Source organism: Pongo abelii, chromosome 17 (genome assembly GCF_028885655.2).
Source record: "Pongo abelii isolate AG06213 chromosome 17, NHGRI_mPonAbe1-v2.0_pri, whole genome shotgun sequence".
NCBI lineage: Eukaryota > Metazoa > Chordata > Mammalia > Primates > Hominidae > Pongo > Pongo abelii.
In genome coordinates, this window is record NC_072002.2 from 36,003,275 (window position 1) to 36,021,816 (window position 18,542).

At 35.6% G+C, this 18,542-nt stretch overlaps 1 protein-coding gene and 1 non-coding gene across 2 annotated transcripts in view; both read left to right on the forward strand.

The window, feature by feature from the left end:
* Nucleotides 1-18,542, forward strand: part of MIB1 (MIB E3 ubiquitin protein ligase 1) — a 134,259-nt gene that overhangs the window by 77,838 nt on the left and 37,879 nt on the right. The window contains exons 11-12 of the mRNA XM_024235899.3: nt 2,283-2,480; nt 6,173-6,324. Coding sequence (XP_024091667.1) covers nt 2,283-2,480; nt 6,173-6,324 — 350 coding nt within the window. The remainder of the gene's footprint in view (nt 1-2,282; nt 2,481-6,172; nt 6,325-18,542) is intronic.
* Nucleotides 4,301-4,505, forward strand: LOC112129984 (small nucleolar RNA SNORA73 family). Its single transcript, XR_002912308.1, has one exon. It is a non-coding gene; the product is annotated as a small nucleolar RNA SNORA73 family (small nucleolar RNA).

Here is an 18,542-nt window from a genome sequence, read left to right on the forward strand (position 1 = left end):
CTAGAGAGATTAATTTATATATACATGCATATATATCTTATTTTTGTTTTGTTTTTTAAAACACTTGTTTTTCTGGGATGTTTAAATATAATGCTACTCAGAGGCACAAGAGTTGAGAGAGGTGCCAAATCCTAACCACAAGACCACCAGGGAAAAGGCACAAGAGTTGAATCTTAAATCTTACATGTGGTTGTTTGCCAGTTCCTTTCTCAAAATTGATAGGTAACAAAAACTGATTCAGCTGGAAATATCAGTAAGGTAGAAATATCCCTGAGTTGTAGTTCCCTACCATTTCATAAATGATTGTCAAACTGTTGTGGATTCCTACATGAGTGCTTTTACCTTTAATACCTGTTTGAGAAAATCTGCAAAGACCAAAAACTACTTTGAGTTCTGTAACTGTTTTGAATGAGTGCATTTAATCAAAACAGTGTTTATCTGTGTTATCTTTGAAAGTAGTTCAGATAATCCTGGGTGCCATATGGATTGTCAAACCTCTTGCAAAACTAGGGAGTCCACCAGGGGCTGGCACAGTGGTATTGGGAATCAGAAACCATTGCTCTGGATGGAGAAAGTCTTAGAGTACCAGGATCAGGGACAGACACATGATCTTGGTGGGTGTTAAAATTTGCAATGCAGTATTGGAATAAATGCAATACCCTTATACCTAATACCCTTTTCCATCTGCTTCTGGCAAGGCAGTGAGACTTCTTTTCATGCTTTTTGGTATAAACTGTGTATACTACCTTCATGGCACAGTGCAGGCAGTTTTTCCCCTTTATAAAGTACTTTCTTTTAGTTTTAAAAAATTTAAGCAATTGGATCTTTCCTGCCTTCTCATTTCTTCAGAAATATGTCTGTTACAGGAGGTGAGGCAAATCTATTTGATTCTTCTGAAATAGTTTTGGAATTTTTGATATATGGAATTTTGGTAGTTTATGCTTCGTTTTTATCTTTTAATGGTGTATTTAATTTTTTTTCTGTTCTCGAATATACAGAAATATGTATGCTCATCACTTAACCAGTTTTAATGTGTTGATAAATTGCTCCCCATTAAAGCCAGTTGAGATCACATTGTTTGGCATTCTTTTTTTTTTTCAATCACATAACTCATCTTAGTTTACTTTTTGTGTCATTGAAAAGTCTTTGTAGGATGTGCACAGTGGCTCACACCTCTGATCCCAGCATTTTGTGAGGCTGAAGTTGGAGAATTTATTAAGGCCAGGAGTTCAAGGCTGCAGTGAGCTATGACTGCCACTGCATTCCAGCCTGAGTGACAGAACAGGACCCTGATTCTTTTTTTATTGAGAGGCAGTCTTGCTCTGTCACTGAGGCTTGGAGTGCAGTGGCCCAATCTCGGCTCACTGCAACCTCTGCCTCCCGGATTCAAGCAGTTCTCCTGCCTCAGCCGCCCGGGTAGCTGGGATTACAGGCATGTGCCACCATGTCTGGCTAATTTTTGTAATTTTAGTAGAGACGGGTTTTCTCCATGTTGGCCAGGCTGGTCTTGAACTCCTGATTTCAGGTGATCCGCCCACTCTGGCCTCCCAAAGTGCTGGGATTACAGGCGTGAGCCACTGCGCCCGGCCTAGGATCCTGATTCTTTAAAAACAACAACAACAAAAACGGTCTTTGTAAAAATTTTTAAATGGCAAAAAAAGTTGGCTTACCATCATAGCTGATAAATGAGGAATGCTGAAAGTTCAAACTGTTGGTCTGATATATATATCTATAAAATGTGTATATATATATAAAAAATATATATATACATATAATGATCTAAGTTTATCATTTATCTTTGGGAGTTAATCACTGTTCAAGTCAGTTTCTAGGTTTTAAAAATTTTTTTTATAGAGGCAGGGTCTCACTCTGTTACCCCGGTCGGAGTGCAGTGGTGCGATCATAGCTCACTGTAACTTGAAACTCCTTGGCTCAAGCAATCCTCCTGTGTCAGCCTCCCAAGTAGCTGGGACTACAGGTGGGTGCCACCATGCCTGGCTCTCTCTACAAAACAGGATCTTGCTATGTTGCCCAGATTGGTATTGTTGGAAATCTTACTCAGATTTACAGTTTACTTGGCCTCAAGTGATCCTTCTGCCTTGTCCTCCCAAAGTGCTGGGATTACAGCCATGAGCCACTGCACCTGGTCAAGTTATTGTTATTTTGTTGTTTCCTATGTTTCCTTTTCTCAAATTAATCTGCTTCTTGGTATATTATTATAGCTTCAAGTTTTTTTTCTTTCTAAAATATTCACTAATTCAGATTTCAATACTAATGATTAGGATAAAGATGGTGATAGAGCAGTTCACCATGCAGCTTTTGGAGATGAAGGCGCTGTTATAGAAGTACTACATCGAGGTAGTGCTGATTTGAATGCTCGAAACAAGCGCCGACAGACACCACTTCATATTGCTGTCAATAAAGGTCATCTTCAAGTTGTGAAGACTTTATTGGACTTTGGCTGTCATCCCAGTCTCCAGGTAAAACCTTTAAAGAAACACATCCTGCAGGTATTGCTAGGATCCTATTAAAGGGAAACATTACGTTCTATGGTAAGCATTCCTTTGTTACCGTTCTCATATGGTCATAGTAAATGATACCAATGGCATAAGATGTTGCACAATTGGCAGCTATTTCTTTTTTAAAAAGTTTTTTTTTTTTTTTTTTAAAGGAAAATGCCAATAGATTGGGTTTAGATTGGGCAGGGAGAATGGGGACTTCTTTGTAAAAATATCAGCTTATGAATGGATTTAACTTTATTGATCATGACAGTGAGCCTCAACAGCTTAAAGAAGTGTAATAGGCTATATTTCATAATAGTTACTTCATAACTATTTAAATTATTTTAATTGTAGCTTTTATTGTAGCTTAGGGACTTTGAATAGTCGTTAGTGTAATCTTCGGAGATTTTCTGTTTTGGAAAATGTATAGGATTTTAGAGTTGATTTACAGTAGGATCTAATTTTTGAAGCAATGGTTGCCTAAGAAATGATTATCCCCAGCTACAGTTTTATAACCAGATAAATTAAACCACAAATATATGGAAAATGCAGTCTGTGTCCATTATCTACTTAGTTTGGTTGCTAAGCAGCTTGTCTTTTGTGCATCGATTTGATTAAAGTTTCTATGCTTAGTAATTTTGTAGCTCCTGAACCTAATTTGCCAACTTTTAGGTTCCTTAACCGAATAGGCTTGAAACAACATGCTATTTTTAAATAAAAATGTTTCCTGAAATACTATTTGAATATGTAAAACATAATTTGTTTCCATTGGAAACTCAATAATGATTTTTTAAAAAGTAGGACAGTGGTTAGAATCGTAAGCTGCTTGTAGTTTAGATAATTTACAGCATCCAGGAATTGGTTGCTGGATTGGATAGATCTCAGAGAAGAAATAAAGAAGAACAGTAGTAGTGGGAATGAGGGCTTGAGAAGAACTGAAAGAACAGATTTTGTTCAGCTAGATAGTTATTAGAAACTAAGGTTTTTGAAGTACAGCTGTTTTGGAACTGTTGGGATCTGGAGTATGTCCTTGTAAGTGGGAGGCAGGATTGGAGGATGAGGGAAGAATTGGGGAGGTGTTAATCTGTAAAGAGAGGTGATTTATACCTGCTGACGTTTTTTGTCTGAAATGGGAGACAAGTTCATCTGTTGAGAGTGTGAGTTTGGGGTGGCAGGTAGGGAGAGTAATTGAGAAGAGTGATAAGAACTTGGGGACCTGCAGAAGGGTGTTCCAATCATGTTAGAAGCCCGTTTCAGGTTGAACACTACAGATCTTTAGTGCCACCAGATACAGGAGTAGAAGGTAGATGGTAGATGGTTGGATTGAACTTGGGTTAGGAATTTTTTTTTTTTTTTTTGAGACAGGGTCTTACTCTGTTGCCCAGGCTGGAATTCAGTGCCGTGATCATGGCTCATTGCAGTCTTGACCTTCAGGGCCCACCTCAGCCTCCTGAGTAGCTGGGACTACAGGTGTGAGCTGCCATGCCTGGCTAATTTTTTGTAGAAATGCCCAGGTTGGTCTCAAACTTCTGGGCTCAAGCAGTCTTCCTGCTCCCCCCTCCCAAAGTCCTGGGATTACCGGTGTGAGCCACCATGCCTGGCAGGAATTCTTTATGTAGGTGGATGAATATATTCCTGGGATTAGCAAACATTTTCTGTAATGGGCACAAATAGTGGCTTATTGGCTTTTGCCACAGCTGTCTAACTCTCATTGCAGAATGAAAGCAGCCGTAGATAATACATAAATGAATGGGTGTGGCTGTGTTCCAATAAAACTTAATTTACAAAAACAGGTGGCTCCAATGGGTAATATCCTGGGATATCATTTTTTCTAGGCTCTGTCCACATGGCATAGGGGAGCATAGGGCTCTGCCCCATGATGTACAGTCCCTTTCCACAGCATTGGAGATGAAGCTGGGTCTGGTGTTTGCACTATCATATTCCTGTAGCTTCTCAGAATCCTGTGGACAATGACTGGGGAGACAAACCATGCAGGAAATATGTCTAGTAAAAAAGAATAAAACAAACAAAAAACAAGTGGCAAACTGGATTTGGGAACTGTAGTATATGCTGTAGGCCAGGTTATATATGACTTTACTGAGAATAGCATCTGTGAAACTATGAAAAGAATGAAATCTAAATTATTCATGTATGTACATGACTGCTAATGAATAAAAACTTAGTGCTAAGTCAATTGATAAATGTAAAAAGTAGTCAGCTTGAAAAAATGGTAGACTGATATTGCTAAATTTTAATTTACAATTGTTTTACCTTTGGCTAACTAGCCACTTTCCTGCCCTTTGAAAATGCTTAGATTAGTGTTCCTCACCTGTGACTGCACAATATATTCATCTGTGGAGCTTTGAAAAATTACTAATGCCTCACTCTCACCTCTAGAGATTTAGTATGGTGAACGGCCTGGACATCAGATTTTTTTTTCTCTCTTTTTCTTTTGATCTGTACAACAGATTTTAAAAGATCTCCCCAGCAGGTTCTAATGAGCAGCCAAGGTCGAAAACCGCCGACTTTCAGTTCATTGTTATGGTGTAGGTTTGGTATGGAATTTCAGGGTATGACAATTAAGGCCATTTTAAACTTATTAAATTTGAGGGGCAGCTTTTTCACTTCATTCGTTTTTGTCATTGGTTATATTTGAGGCTACTTCTTTTCTTTTCTTTTTTCTTTGTAAAGCTTCAGCATGTGCCAGGAGTGGTCGCTCATGCCTGTAATCCCAGCACTTTGAGAGGCTCATGTGGGAGGATCACTTGAGCACAGGAGTTCAAGACCAGCATGGGCAACATACTGAGACCCCCATCTCTACAAAAAAAAACTTTGCCCGGCAAGGTGGCTCACGCCTGTAATCCCAGCACTGTGGGAGGCTGAGGTGGGCAGATCACGAGGTCAGGAGTCTGAGACCAGCCTGGCCAACGTGGTGAAACCCTGTCTCTACTAAAAATAAAAAAATTAGCCGGGCGTGGTGGTGGGTGCCTGTAATCCCAGTTACTTGGGAGGCTGAGGCAGGAGAATCGCTTGAAACTGGAAAGTGGAGGTTGCAGTGAGCTGAGATCGCGCTACTGTACTCCAGCCTGAGTGGAAGAGCGAAACTTGGTCTCAAAAAAAAAAAAAAAAATCCAGCATGCTTATTGTGTTTTCCAGCTAGATTTGAGTACATCTTTCCTTACTATAATGTGGCCAGTGTTTCTTGCCTGTATCTTTGTTTTTTATATTTTTGGAGATAGAGTCTTGCTCTGTCACCCTGGCTGGAGTGCAGTGGCATGATCATAGCTCACTGGAGCCTTGAACTCCTGGGCTCAAGTCATTCTTCTGCCTCAGCCTCCTGAGTAGCTAGGACTATAGGTGCACACCACCATGCCCGGCTAATTTTTAAAATTTTTTGTAGGGACAAGGTCTCTATATGTTGCCCATGTTGGTGTTGAACTCCTGGCCTCTGCTGATCCTCCCGCCTCAGCCTCCCAAGGTGCTAGGGTTACAGACATGAGCCAGCATGCCCGGCCTTTGCCTATATTTTTATAGTTTTCGCAGAAAGTGCTCTTTTATTGGTATTTGTTGGATGTGGTCTCTGCTTCTGTTTGCTTAGCATTTGGTATAAGTATTACTATTAGATGGGATGATTAATTGAAGAACTAATGAAAGTTTCTTTAAACTTAAAGGATTCTGAAGGTGATACCCCTCTTCATGATGCAATAAGTAAGAAACGTGATGATATCCTAGCAGTTCTTTTGGAAGCTGGAGCAGATGTTACCATCACAAACAATAATGGATTTAATGCTCTACATCATGCTGCACTAAGGGGAAATCCCAGGTATGTCACCCCTTACTATTTTAGGTGCAATTCAAAAATATTTTCCTACTGCTGATTCTCTTTTTCTGATACTGATGAAGAAATAATTTTGGCTATTTTAGTATTTTAAATCATTTTAAAGTTTTGTGAAAATTATGCCTTTATTTAGTTTTATATGATGATTATTTAGTTGTTAATCTAATACAAGTATTATGAAATGATTATTTAAGTTTATATTAAATGTGGATATAAAATATCAGGAATACTGGTTTCTTTCTAAAGATTTAATTAAAATGCATTTTATTTTGAGATTTATGTTTCTTCAAAATAATTATCTGGGTGTCCTCTAATTTCATGTTGTCATTTGCACGATAATTATTTTTTAAAACTTAAGGCTAAATAAATATTAAGTTACTTAATTCCTTATTAATAATGTAATTAGTTATATAAACTTCTAGTGTAGCTATCCCCTCATCCATTGTTACAGCAATAGTATTCTACTGAAAAAAGTATTTGCTGGTTGACATTTGAGAAAGACTCCTTTTGGAGAATCACATTCTTTATGAAGGATCTGCAGTGTCCCACAGAATGGGAAAATGCTTAGCTTTGCTTAATTTAGAGATTTCCATTAACTCACTTTTTGAAACAACTTTACCCTAACCATTTTAGGAAATTCTTCATTAGATGTCTTCTGTTTATGTTTGAGTCAAACCTGTATACCTGGACTAAGAAAAATGTTCACTTTGATTTTCATTTTGATAATTTTATCTATTCTGAACACTTATTCTTTGGTTCCTTATTGTATTTTTATATCATGTTTCCTTTAGCTTCTTAGGATCACCACTAGAGGGTGACCACAGAAAACAAAAGGATTTTATTGCTACTGCTTATTGGTAACTGTAACAGTGGGTATATATTGTAGGACGAAATGAATGATCATATTGTAGATCACATCTTGATTTTTTTTCCAAATTGCAAATATTTGATCACTTCAGATTTTGGCATTGTGAAGGAGACAGTAGTATTATATTTTCCCTGCCCTTCAAACAGAAGATTGTGATAGCACTTACCACATGCCAGCCTCTGCAAAGTGCTTCACATGCATCATCTCACTTAATCCTTTCAACAGCTTTTTGGAGCAGGTGTTAATATCCTCATTTTACACATAAAGAATATGAGGCTTATAGAGATGAATTTAATTTTCAAGAACACATAGCTGATTACTGAAGCAGCTGTAACTTGAGCAAGGTCTACGTGACTTTAGAATCGTAACTGTCAAACCACTTTACATCACCTTTTCTGTATTATGGTCTGTCTGTGAAGCAAGACCAAAACACGTGGGCAAAGAATGTATCGATACCTCATTCCTCTTGCTACTTCATTGCTTAGAGTTATCTTTGCTCTCTCACCAATTCTTAACTTCCAACTAGTTTTAAAATTTTACTCATTCTACCAATCCTTCCAACCCATTCCATTCTGTTCCCACTGTTGCTGACCCAATTAAGTACTCGCCACATTTACCTAGACTATTATACTATTCTTCTAATTTTTTTCTTTGATTTCAGTCTTATTCTTGATTTAAATTTTATACATTTACAAATTATCCATTCTGAAAAACATAGGTCTAAATGGCTCTCTTCCCCTGTTTCCCAACTTCAGTTTTTGTCTATTAACATAGAATACAATCTACACACTTTGGCTTGGCATTCAGACGCATATTCTGTGTGTCCTGTGTCTAACTTTATCTCCTGCCAATCCAATCCCTCAGCCCGCCTTGCCCATCATCTATTCTCCTTTCCTAAAATATGCTGTCTGCTTTCTTCTTCTATTTTTTGGAGCATTTTCTTTCATCGGGATGCCCCGTCCTGCTTCTTTATCTTAACCATCTTTCTTCGAGAGCTACCTCCTGTGTCATCGTTGGAATTATTTTGTTTGCTCTGTACTTCCTTGTTCTGTGTTCTTTTTTTTTTTTGAGACAGTCTTGCTCTGTCGCCCAGGCTGGAGTGCAGTAGCATGATCTTGGCTCACTGTAAGCTCTGCCTCCTGGGTTCACACCATTCTCCTGCCTCAGCCTCCCAAGTAGCTGGGACTACAGGCGCCCACCACCACACCCGACTAATTTTTTTTGTATTTTTTAGTAGAGATGGGGTTTCACCACGTTAGCCAGGATGGTCTCGATCTCCTGACCTCATGATCTGCCTGTCTCGGCCTCCCAAAGTGCTGGGATTACAGGCGTGAGCCACTGCTCCTTGCCTCTGTGTTCTTATTTATTGTACTTACTGTACTCTGCTTAGTGCTGTTTATTACTATGTGCATTTCTGTCTTTCTCTTAACATTGTGGGCATTCATATTCATCTGTTCATCCTACATATGCTCTAGCTATACAAGGCACTCAATAAATGTTAGTCTTACTTTGACAGTGAGGACACTGTTAAATATCACAAGATGTTATATGATCAATTACAAAATGAATTCTGTAGAGAAACTATGTTAGGAATTCAGACAGCAATTACTTCAGATTAGAATGGTCAAAAAGATTTTATTGAGAGAATTTAGGATTTATTGAGGGAATATGAAATCATAAAGTTTAGGATAAACTGAGAATTGAAGTGCTTAGGAAACATGTATCTTTTAAATATTTTGAGTTGTTTCATTTTTATTGAGAGTAGGCATAGTATTTTCAATAATGCTAAGCCTATACAAGGAAGAGAAAATTTACTTTTATTTTTTTCAATCTTGCATAAATCTTGAGGGTTCCCCTGAAAATTTAAAACAGCACCTCTTCCAACCAGATATTTGGTGTCAGATGACATTAAAAAAAAATGCTTTTATTCTTCAACAAAGTAGTGCTTCAGTTAAATCTACATGACTTCTTTATTCCTACTTCCTTAAGACATTTTTAGGTAGTTGTGACTATAGATTGCCAGATAGAGTGTGATTTTAATTGGACACTGAAGAGTATCAGAAGATGACACAACTTATGTTACCAGTTGTAATTGCAAATTGGGATGTTTTGAATTCTTTTTTTCATATCAAATTTCTTTTTCTTAAGGTTGATTTTTTCCCCCCTATACTGACCAGTGATGTCAGAAGACAGAAGGAACCATTTTTAATGTACTTGGAATTAAAAATAACAACCAGTCTTTTTGGCCTTCATGCTATAGAAAACCAGCTGGGTGTGGTGATTTACATCTGTAATCCCAGCGACTTAGGAGGCTGAGGCAGGAGGATTGCTTGAAGCCAGGAGTTTGAGATCAACCTGGGCAATGTAGCAAGACCCTGTCTCTAAAAAATTAAAAAATTAGGCTGGGCACGGTGGCTCATGCCTATAATCCCAGCACTTTGGGAGACCAACGCGGGCAGATCACTTGAGGCTAGGAGTTTGAGACCAGCCTGGCCAATATTGTGAAACGCTGTCTCTACTAAAAATACAAAAATTAGCTGGGTGTAGTGGTGCGCACCTGTAGTTCCAGCTACTCGTGAGGCTGAGACATGAGAATCACTTGAACCCAGGAAGCAGAGATTGTAGTGAGCTGAGATTGCACCACTGCACTCCAGTCTGGGTTATAGAGCAAGACTCTGTATCAAAAAAAAAAAAAAGAATCAGCTGGGTGTGGCATCACAGACTTTTAGTCTCAGCTACTTGGGAGGCTGAGGCAAGAATATTGCTCGAGCCCAGGAGTTTGAGTCTGCAGTGAGTTATGATCGTGCCACTGCACTACAGCCTGAGCAACGTAGCAAGACCCTGTCTCTTAAAAAAAAAAAAAGAAAAAAAAAAAAGAAAACCAGATAGAGCACATTGTTATTTCCAGAACCTGATGAAGTGTCTAGATGCCCTATATTTTTGAAGACTGTCCTTTGAAGTCTCTATTTCAAAGGTGCAGATCAATATGAGTCTAGATTTCAAAGCTGATCTTGATGTTTCCTCATAGTATGATAGTAACTGAAACACATTAAGAGAAAAGAATTATAAAGCCATTTATTGTTGTCTTTTAGAATTCTGGAAGAGAATATAAATTTTCGCTATGAGACCCTGAGTACTTTGGTTGTGCTTTATAAAGTTTGAAGCATTTTAAGTAGAAATTACACCATGTTTTAATATAGTAGTTTTGTTTTTTTAAGAAATCTTAACTAAGAACAATGCTGTTTGTCTATTCTGATAGTTAATATTTATAGGCATGTTTTCATCTAGAGTTTAGCCATATTTATCATCTCAGTATACAAGTAAAATTTCGGATTTAAAGTAAGAGCAGAAATTATTTCTGCTGATAAAAGTGAAAACTGAATTTCTTTGGAGTAGCATAATCAGCATGTTACTTAGGTACTTTCTGTAAAGATGCTGCATTTTTAGCTAAGTTTTTAGAGCTCCCTTACAGGCATGAAAATAAATTAGTCAGCAGTATTCTCTGCAGAGCTGGCAAAAACAATCGATAGGTATTTTGGAAGTACAGATAACAATAATATAATTATAAAGTTTATATAGTATTTACAAATTTTTCTTGAATAGAAATTGAATGTGAAAAGTAAACGTAAAATATGACTGAATCACCTGATGTGATATATGTTGTTTTTAGGTTGGTACTAAGATAATTTCACAGGCATTTCTTATTTGCTTACTAATTCCTACAAAGACACATATTACAAATCTTACTGAATATGTGAGCAACTCATGGTTTTCCTTCTCGAATGTTGTGATGCTTTTTTTACTTTTTAAATTCTGAAATATGGTCTGTAAATAAGACTATGTTGACTACTTGAAGATTTGATAAGTTGTACTGTATTTTGGTGTTTAATGCTTTCCTTACAATTGTAAACATGCTGAGTGCTATCTACAAAATATAGCTGAGTCTATTCAGTAATAGGATACTTAGAGTGTGTTTTCTCTAATGTATGCTCATGCATCTACTCTCAAACACCATATGCCTTGTAATACACAAATGTACTTACTGTGACTGAGATGTAATTAATAGGAGGAAGAAGATCTTGAATGAAGTGATAAGATATATATTTATATATGTCTCCTTTTGCCCACAGTCTTTTAGAGCATGATTCATTTTGAAATGGAGGAGTGGTCAAGAGTTGAGAATGTGTGAACATCTAGGTTTTTAAACTACTCTTGTCTTCAGTAATCTTCATTAATTGCTGAAATGTTTGTCTCTATTAATTAAATAATATTAAATTATCTATAGTTTTATTGCAATCATTAAGAAAATTATATGGATGTTAGAATAATTGTCACTTTTTTCCTTTCCTTCAGTTTATCCCCACTGGAGGAGAATATTGTGTGTATTTTTTTTATAAGGGACAAAGAAGACAGTGAGGAGAGTCATAGTATTTATTATTAGCAGAGTTCTTCATTTTACAGCTGTGAAAACAAATATGGAGAGGTGAAATATTTCATGAGTAAAAGTAGTGATGCTTAGCATTTTCTTTCTTTTTTGAAGACTAAAAACCTTTGATTCAGGGTCAGAAGAACTAGATACTGTTTTAAGCCTCTCCACAAGATATTCTACAATTTCATCTTTTTCACCTTACCTGCTAACATTCAGGTAAATAACGGTAAAATTAAAGGCCAATACTATGGAAGATAGTGACTAAACATTTCTAGAGTGTTATATAATGTTATAGTTTTCTTTAATTTAAATATGCACACATCCATGTAAACCACACTGTACAATCCCATTATGTGTTCAGGTGGGTTTTAGGTGACCTTTCCAGATATTTTCTTCCTTTGAAGGAAGTTTTTGTTGTTGTTGTTATTATGAAGCATAGCCTACATTTTACTACCAGTTCTTTTCTTTTCTGAAGGATGAGAAATTTAATACCAAGAGACCATAATAAGTAACATTTTTATTTGAAATCCTTAACTCATCCATACATTTTTCATAAAGCTTTTTATATACATCTTTAACCATTCTAGCTTTTCCAGGTAGAATTAACAGTAACAAGTTATTTGATTATAATCACAGTCTGCATAATGTAAATAAGTATAAATTAGTTGACAAGTAATTGATATTCACAAATGAAAACGTTGGTTGTCCCGTAGTAATCAATGCATAGCTACAGCTGGTTGAAGGGGACCAAATCCATTGAAGAGGCGATTTGGTTCCATTTTACCAGCTCTAGCAAAGCATTGTAGTGCTGCTAGTTTGGAATCCAAAACAGTTAAATGCTTTTCATTGGTAAAATTACAGTCATGGACTTTCTACAAGTGTTAGAAATTATCATACCAATGCTTCAGTCACTGAATGTCAAATTTTCCATTTTGAAGTCACTTTCCTACTGTTTTCCTGCGCTTAATGGTTTAAAAGTCTTTTCCTTTTAACACATTACTGCATTAAGGAATGATCAATGTACGTCTTTGTTTTCAACATCTTTGCTTCTTTTTCTTTTTCTAATCTTGTCCACAGCCGAAGTCTTTGCTTAATTCTTACATGTAGACAATAAGCTGTTTCAAAACCAATAGTATTTAAAGGAACAAATAGACCTTGATGTATTTTAGAGTAATGTTTTCCATTTATCTCTAGGCAGTAAACCAGATTACTTAAGTAGTTAAGCTAAAAGGTTGGGGAAGAGTTCTGTTAGTCACCCCCTTCTACTGCCACTGCTTCTTTTAGCATTATAGTTGAGGGCTAATAGCAAATTGTTGATGGGTGTAGGAATATCAGTGGCCTTAAGAAAGTACCTCTGCCCTTTGATTTATAAATAGATCACATGTGTATTCAGTGTATTGCTTGGACTTGTGTTGAAAGGAACTACCATGCATGCCAGTTTTTCTTTGTTTTTGCTTACATAGTGTTACTAATCATAGCTTAGTAATTTAACTCTTTTAAAGGTCTATTTCCTTGACTAAGTTCTTTGTCATTGTGGGTACAGATTGCCTAGTTACTTCTCATTATCGCCTTAGTAATAGGTGGTTAGTTACAATCCATGAATACAAGTATTAAAATCTATCGTGTGGATAATACTTGAAAAATCAGAGTAAATTTTTGTTATAATGTGGTTTTACTGTTGATTTCAATGTCTTGAGAGGGGTGTCTTCTTGCATAAAATAAAAGTTTGATAAATTATAATTTGCCTATAAAGTTAAGTGCTCTCAGAGAAATAGAGTAGAGAAATATTCTTTACAGTTACTATTTTAAACTAAACTGGGAGGTCAACGCTAATTCAGGCAGTATGCAAATGACTCTCACACTAAGTATATTCTGCGTCTGTTGGTTGGTAAGTATCATACTGCTGGTGAAATTAACTACAATTCTTTTTCATCATTTTTTCTAGTAGAAGTGAAACAGGTGTTAAACTGCCTGAACTTAAGTGCTGAAGATAGCAATAACACTGGCTTCTATTTTTACTAGTTATATGGGAGCTGTTTAGCAGATCCAGTTGCTCAAGTGTGCTTTTGGATGGCAGTTCAGTTTCATATACTGGCCATATCGGGGCAAGGAGAGGCCATGGGAAAAAAATAGTACAGCATTTGATAATGTCAGCATCTGTTATCCCTGTCAGGGAGACAGTTGAAATGTTTGAGTTATACCAGTGTCAGCAGATGCCCAGAGTTTAATATGTACTCAGTTAAAAATGAACAGCTGATCTAAGTGATAGATGTGACATTTTAGAGTGATTGAAAATACTCTTAGATAAGTTAAACTCGCAAGCACCAGAATCAGCATATAATTTTACTTTTAAAAATGAATAGCCTGTCATTTTATTTTCTAAGGATTATTTACATAGTCTTAATATTATAGCAAAGAGATTCCTAGTTGCTGGGATGTTTGAGAAGGATTGTTAAACAACTTGTATACCTATAGAATGACCAATATAACTGTTTATTATAAAACACAAGTAGAGTAATACCCTTTGAGTGTTTTTATAGAAGAGCCTCTACTTTTGAGGTATATATTTTGAGTTCTTGGTATTTAGGACCTGTACAGGTAAAGTTACCAAATAGAACATGAATCATTGCCATTCTGTTTTGTGGATGATCAGAAGGGCTATGCTTATGTGAGTTAAGCTTTGAACTAATTTCTTTGAAAGTGTAGAATTTTAAAATTTTGTGCTTTTCATAATTTCCAGTAAACATGCAGTAACACATATGATGCCATGTGTAATAGTCATTCTCATTCTTTATAATCTGATAAAATGAAAATCATCTTTGTATTAACTAGTCTTATTAAACAAAATGAACTATAGTTAAACTTACAGTCATTTCCATTCAGTTTCTGATACAAAAAATTTAAAATATTATGCTTTTATACATGTGTAAATATTTCAGTTGAAATAATACTTTTAGTAAGAAATGGTTAGAATATGTGAATACTACTCTTTCTTTTTTTCTGACTTTGTCATTAGTAGCTTAAAACAGGTACTGCTTATAAATTTTGCTAAGAGCATTATTTGGAATTTTTTATAAATAATATACAAACTGCGTGAAATAAAAGTATTTTGATATTTCTAAACAATGGATTGATCATGTTTAGAGAAATTGAATTGTAATTGCATAGTACAATAAAAACAGTTCTTCAATATGTATAAATTGGTTCTTGACTATAGTGCTTTCATTTTACATGCCCTCTTTGGAGAAAGCAAATTCAAAGATAATACAGATAATACATTAATTTCTTTTAAATATTTGGTAGTCTGTTACCAATATACCCTGCCGACTTACAGCTGTGGACCCGAATTTTGTCATTTTTCATGCTTAAATCTTACATTTTAATTAATTTTAAGTTTTAACTTCACATTTAAAGTAGAGATTTGGGTTAAGACCCTGATAAACTTGAGAAGGAAGGACAAGGGCCACTATGTTTATAGCTGTCAAAAAAGAAAGCCTTTTTAAAACAACAAAACTTTTGGTCAGAAATTCCTCTAATATTAATAGATTATACATTTATCAAAATGAGAAGAAATAGCTTATTACGTGAATGAAGCCAGCTCTTAGTATCTTATTTTTCTGTACAAATCAATGAGCCCTACTAATGAGATATACTTAAGATTAAATTGTGGAGACAGAAAATAGGTCGTGTGTATTCTTCATTCTTTTGTGCTAGTAATACTATTTTCCCTTTTGCAGTCAAATTTTAATAATGAGAATACCTAATTTAAAAATGTAAGATGTATGTTTTAAACTTAGATGATTTAAAAGGAGTTTCATGATAATTGAAATCTACTTCACTGGATCTTCTTTTCCTTCATGAAATAAAAACCTTAGGGATAGTTTATATCTATAAGTAGTAGATAACCTTTTTTTTTTGCTGTTAGTATTGCCAAAGGTCATCTGTTCATGACTAGGTTAATTTACCATATGAAGGTCATTCACGTAGAAAGAAGCAAGAGCTTCTTTTAGCTCAGTTTAATTCTCTCTTGGTGGTTTATTGCCTACCAAAAATACATACTTCTTTACATTCCATAGCATTGTATGTTCATATGGGTACATAAAGAAGTATGTACTCTGAGTAGGTATTACTAAGTTGTTAGCTGTAAAAACATGAAATATTTTATTTTCTTATTTGTTAGTGAAACATTCAGCTTACTAATGTAGAGCAATGGTAAATCATTTGCAGAGACTAATTTATCGAAGACTAAATTTTGTAACAAGTTTACCTGAAGCATGGCATTAATGGTTCCATATTCTTGGTGGACATAGACATTCCTAAACATTTGACCAGTTATCTGTTGAACTCTGTCCTGGTTTGATTCTTTTTGCAAGAGATTCATAGAATCAGTGTAGTGTTACAGAGTGTATTTCGGAAACTTAAGATCAGCCTAGTGTTTCTTCAGTCTTCAGAGTGAATTTCTTCTTTTTTTGTAGTCTGCTTCTAGATCCTACAGGTAGATAGTAATTAATTAAGTTCAATTTTTTTTTTTTTTACAAACTAGATATCTTACTCAAAACCTAACAAATTAACCAGTAAGTATTTCTGATATTGACTCTAGAAGTTGAAACAACAAGGAGAAAAACCAGGATGAGTGTGGGTGAATTGAACTTTTAAAGATTATGAATTTTTGTTAGTGTTTTATAAGGTCACAGATAAGAACTCATGATCATTTGTAAATTTGTCATTCTTTTTTCTTTATTAGTTCCTTACCTGAATTTTGCACTTTGGTGCTTCTCTTTGGGTTAAATACAAATATGGGTTGAATACAAATTCAAATAGATGTAGACATATCTAATTTTGGTGAGTTTAAGTTGTTTTGATTCTTTAATCTTTTTAGTATAAAGGATAACTGTCAGAATCGTCAACTTTTAGAAAGTATCACTTCAAAGAACTGAAAGGTTTTAGTCTATGAGCATCTGGGTTTTATTTACCTTGATAATTTAGCATGAAAAGAAATTATAGTTGGTAAGTAGCCTTCAGTTATTATGGTATTAGAAGGTTAATTTAAAACCTCAAGAAATTTTCAGATTTGGCAAAGGAGGAAAAAAAGGGCAGGGATAGTAGAATTTCTGCAGCTTGTGACAAAAAGCTAGTGCAGCTTATAGAGAGCAAATCAGAATGTAGCAGTAGATAGCCCAGCACTACAGCAGTTTCAGCAATGCAGCATTAGAATTACACCATGCACGTTCTGATTTATTTTTGTGGCCAATTATTAGTAAGCATTAAAAAGTATTTTATGATCTGCCAAGTTTCTTGGTTGACTAAACCTTGAAATAGAAGCTAATAGTTTTAGAAAATAAGTATACTTTGGAAGCAGGATGTGACTTACTAGAGATGCAAAATCATCATTTAATCTGAAACAATAATGACTAAATCTTTAATAATGTAAATGACAATAATGTATTTGTACATTTTTAAGATCAAAAGTTACTGCCATAGTATTTGAACAATATTCCTTTTTACACTACATTAGCTCTCAACTTGAACTGTGAAATTAGGCTATGGTTAGATAGAATTTAATTTAACAATGAGAACATATATTGAGTCAATAATAGGTAAGCATGCAGAAACTCATAAGCATCCTTAAAAGTACAGGCCTTATGGTGCTCTGTTACCTGTAAGCTTAGTGTCATGCAGCATTTGCAGCAGGAAGAAAGGTAGTGACCTAGAGAATCACATCAGCAGCAGCCATCTCATCTTGATTGTTCCTTCACTCTATTCGCTGATTCAGCATTTCTTTTCATGAGCCCGGTGAAGGAAGGGGATGTATCAGTGAACACAGAACCTCACCTTTTAAGATAAATTTGAAAAACAAACGAGCAAACAAAAAACAAGCTTACTTTTCCCTCTCCTCCCCTCTTCCCTTTACCAAAAAAAAAAAAAAAAAAACCCACCAACAAAAAAACTCTAAAATTGAATCAGTGTTGGCCATTTGATTTGGAATGTCATGTAATAGTCTTGCACAGTTATGTAGGGAAAGTTAAGCAATCAAAAAAGATTGCTACAAAGGCCAAGAAAATGAACCTAGCTTGTCAGATGAAATGCTTCAGAAGAGGGGAAAAAGTTGCAGAAGTTAATTTTATAGTCTAAAAAAGACAAAAAAAACACAAAAACAAAAACAAAACAGAACCCAAAAGACACCTTACTCCCCCCAAATAACTGTAAACATTCACCCTGTTTTTCTTTGCCCTCCAGAATACATTGGGTTCTTCTTAGGAAATAGTCTGCATCTTTCTTGCTTTTAGATTTTTTTTTTTTTTTTTTTTTTTGGTTTTTAGTTTCCAGGATTAAATAGTAGATCTGTAGTGAAGCTACCTTGTCACATCCAGAGGTCAGGTCTGCAAGCGAGGTTAGGACTTCCACATAGTCACTATGAGGCTAACTTATATTCTTCCTCAGTGACCACTGGCTAAACTGTTACAGCTTTATAGGCAGCTAAGCATTTGAAACATGCACTCCCAGGCAAACAGGCTGTCTTGTGCCTCTCTCTTCCCTGACCATATTTAGTCAACCATAGCAAAAAATAGCCTCTCAGCTGTCGATTGTCGATCCAAAAGCTGAGGAAACCTCAATCTTGCTTTCTGCCTATTGATTGTTCATCCTGCGGTCCAAACACTGCTTTGCCATTTGTCCTGCCCCCCACTTTTTTTTTTTGGCGGGGGGGTAAGCACTGCCAAATAAAGCAGTCTCTCATGTTTCCACTTACATTTCCCAGATTTTCACTGAGCTTGCGCTGAGACTAGGAAAGCCTGATGCACTGTCACTATACTTAGAAGCACTGCAGAGAAAAAAGGAAAGAGGAAAAAAATTACCATGGCTAGTAGCAAGACAATCTTTAGACAGTTATAGAAAAAGTGAAGTCCC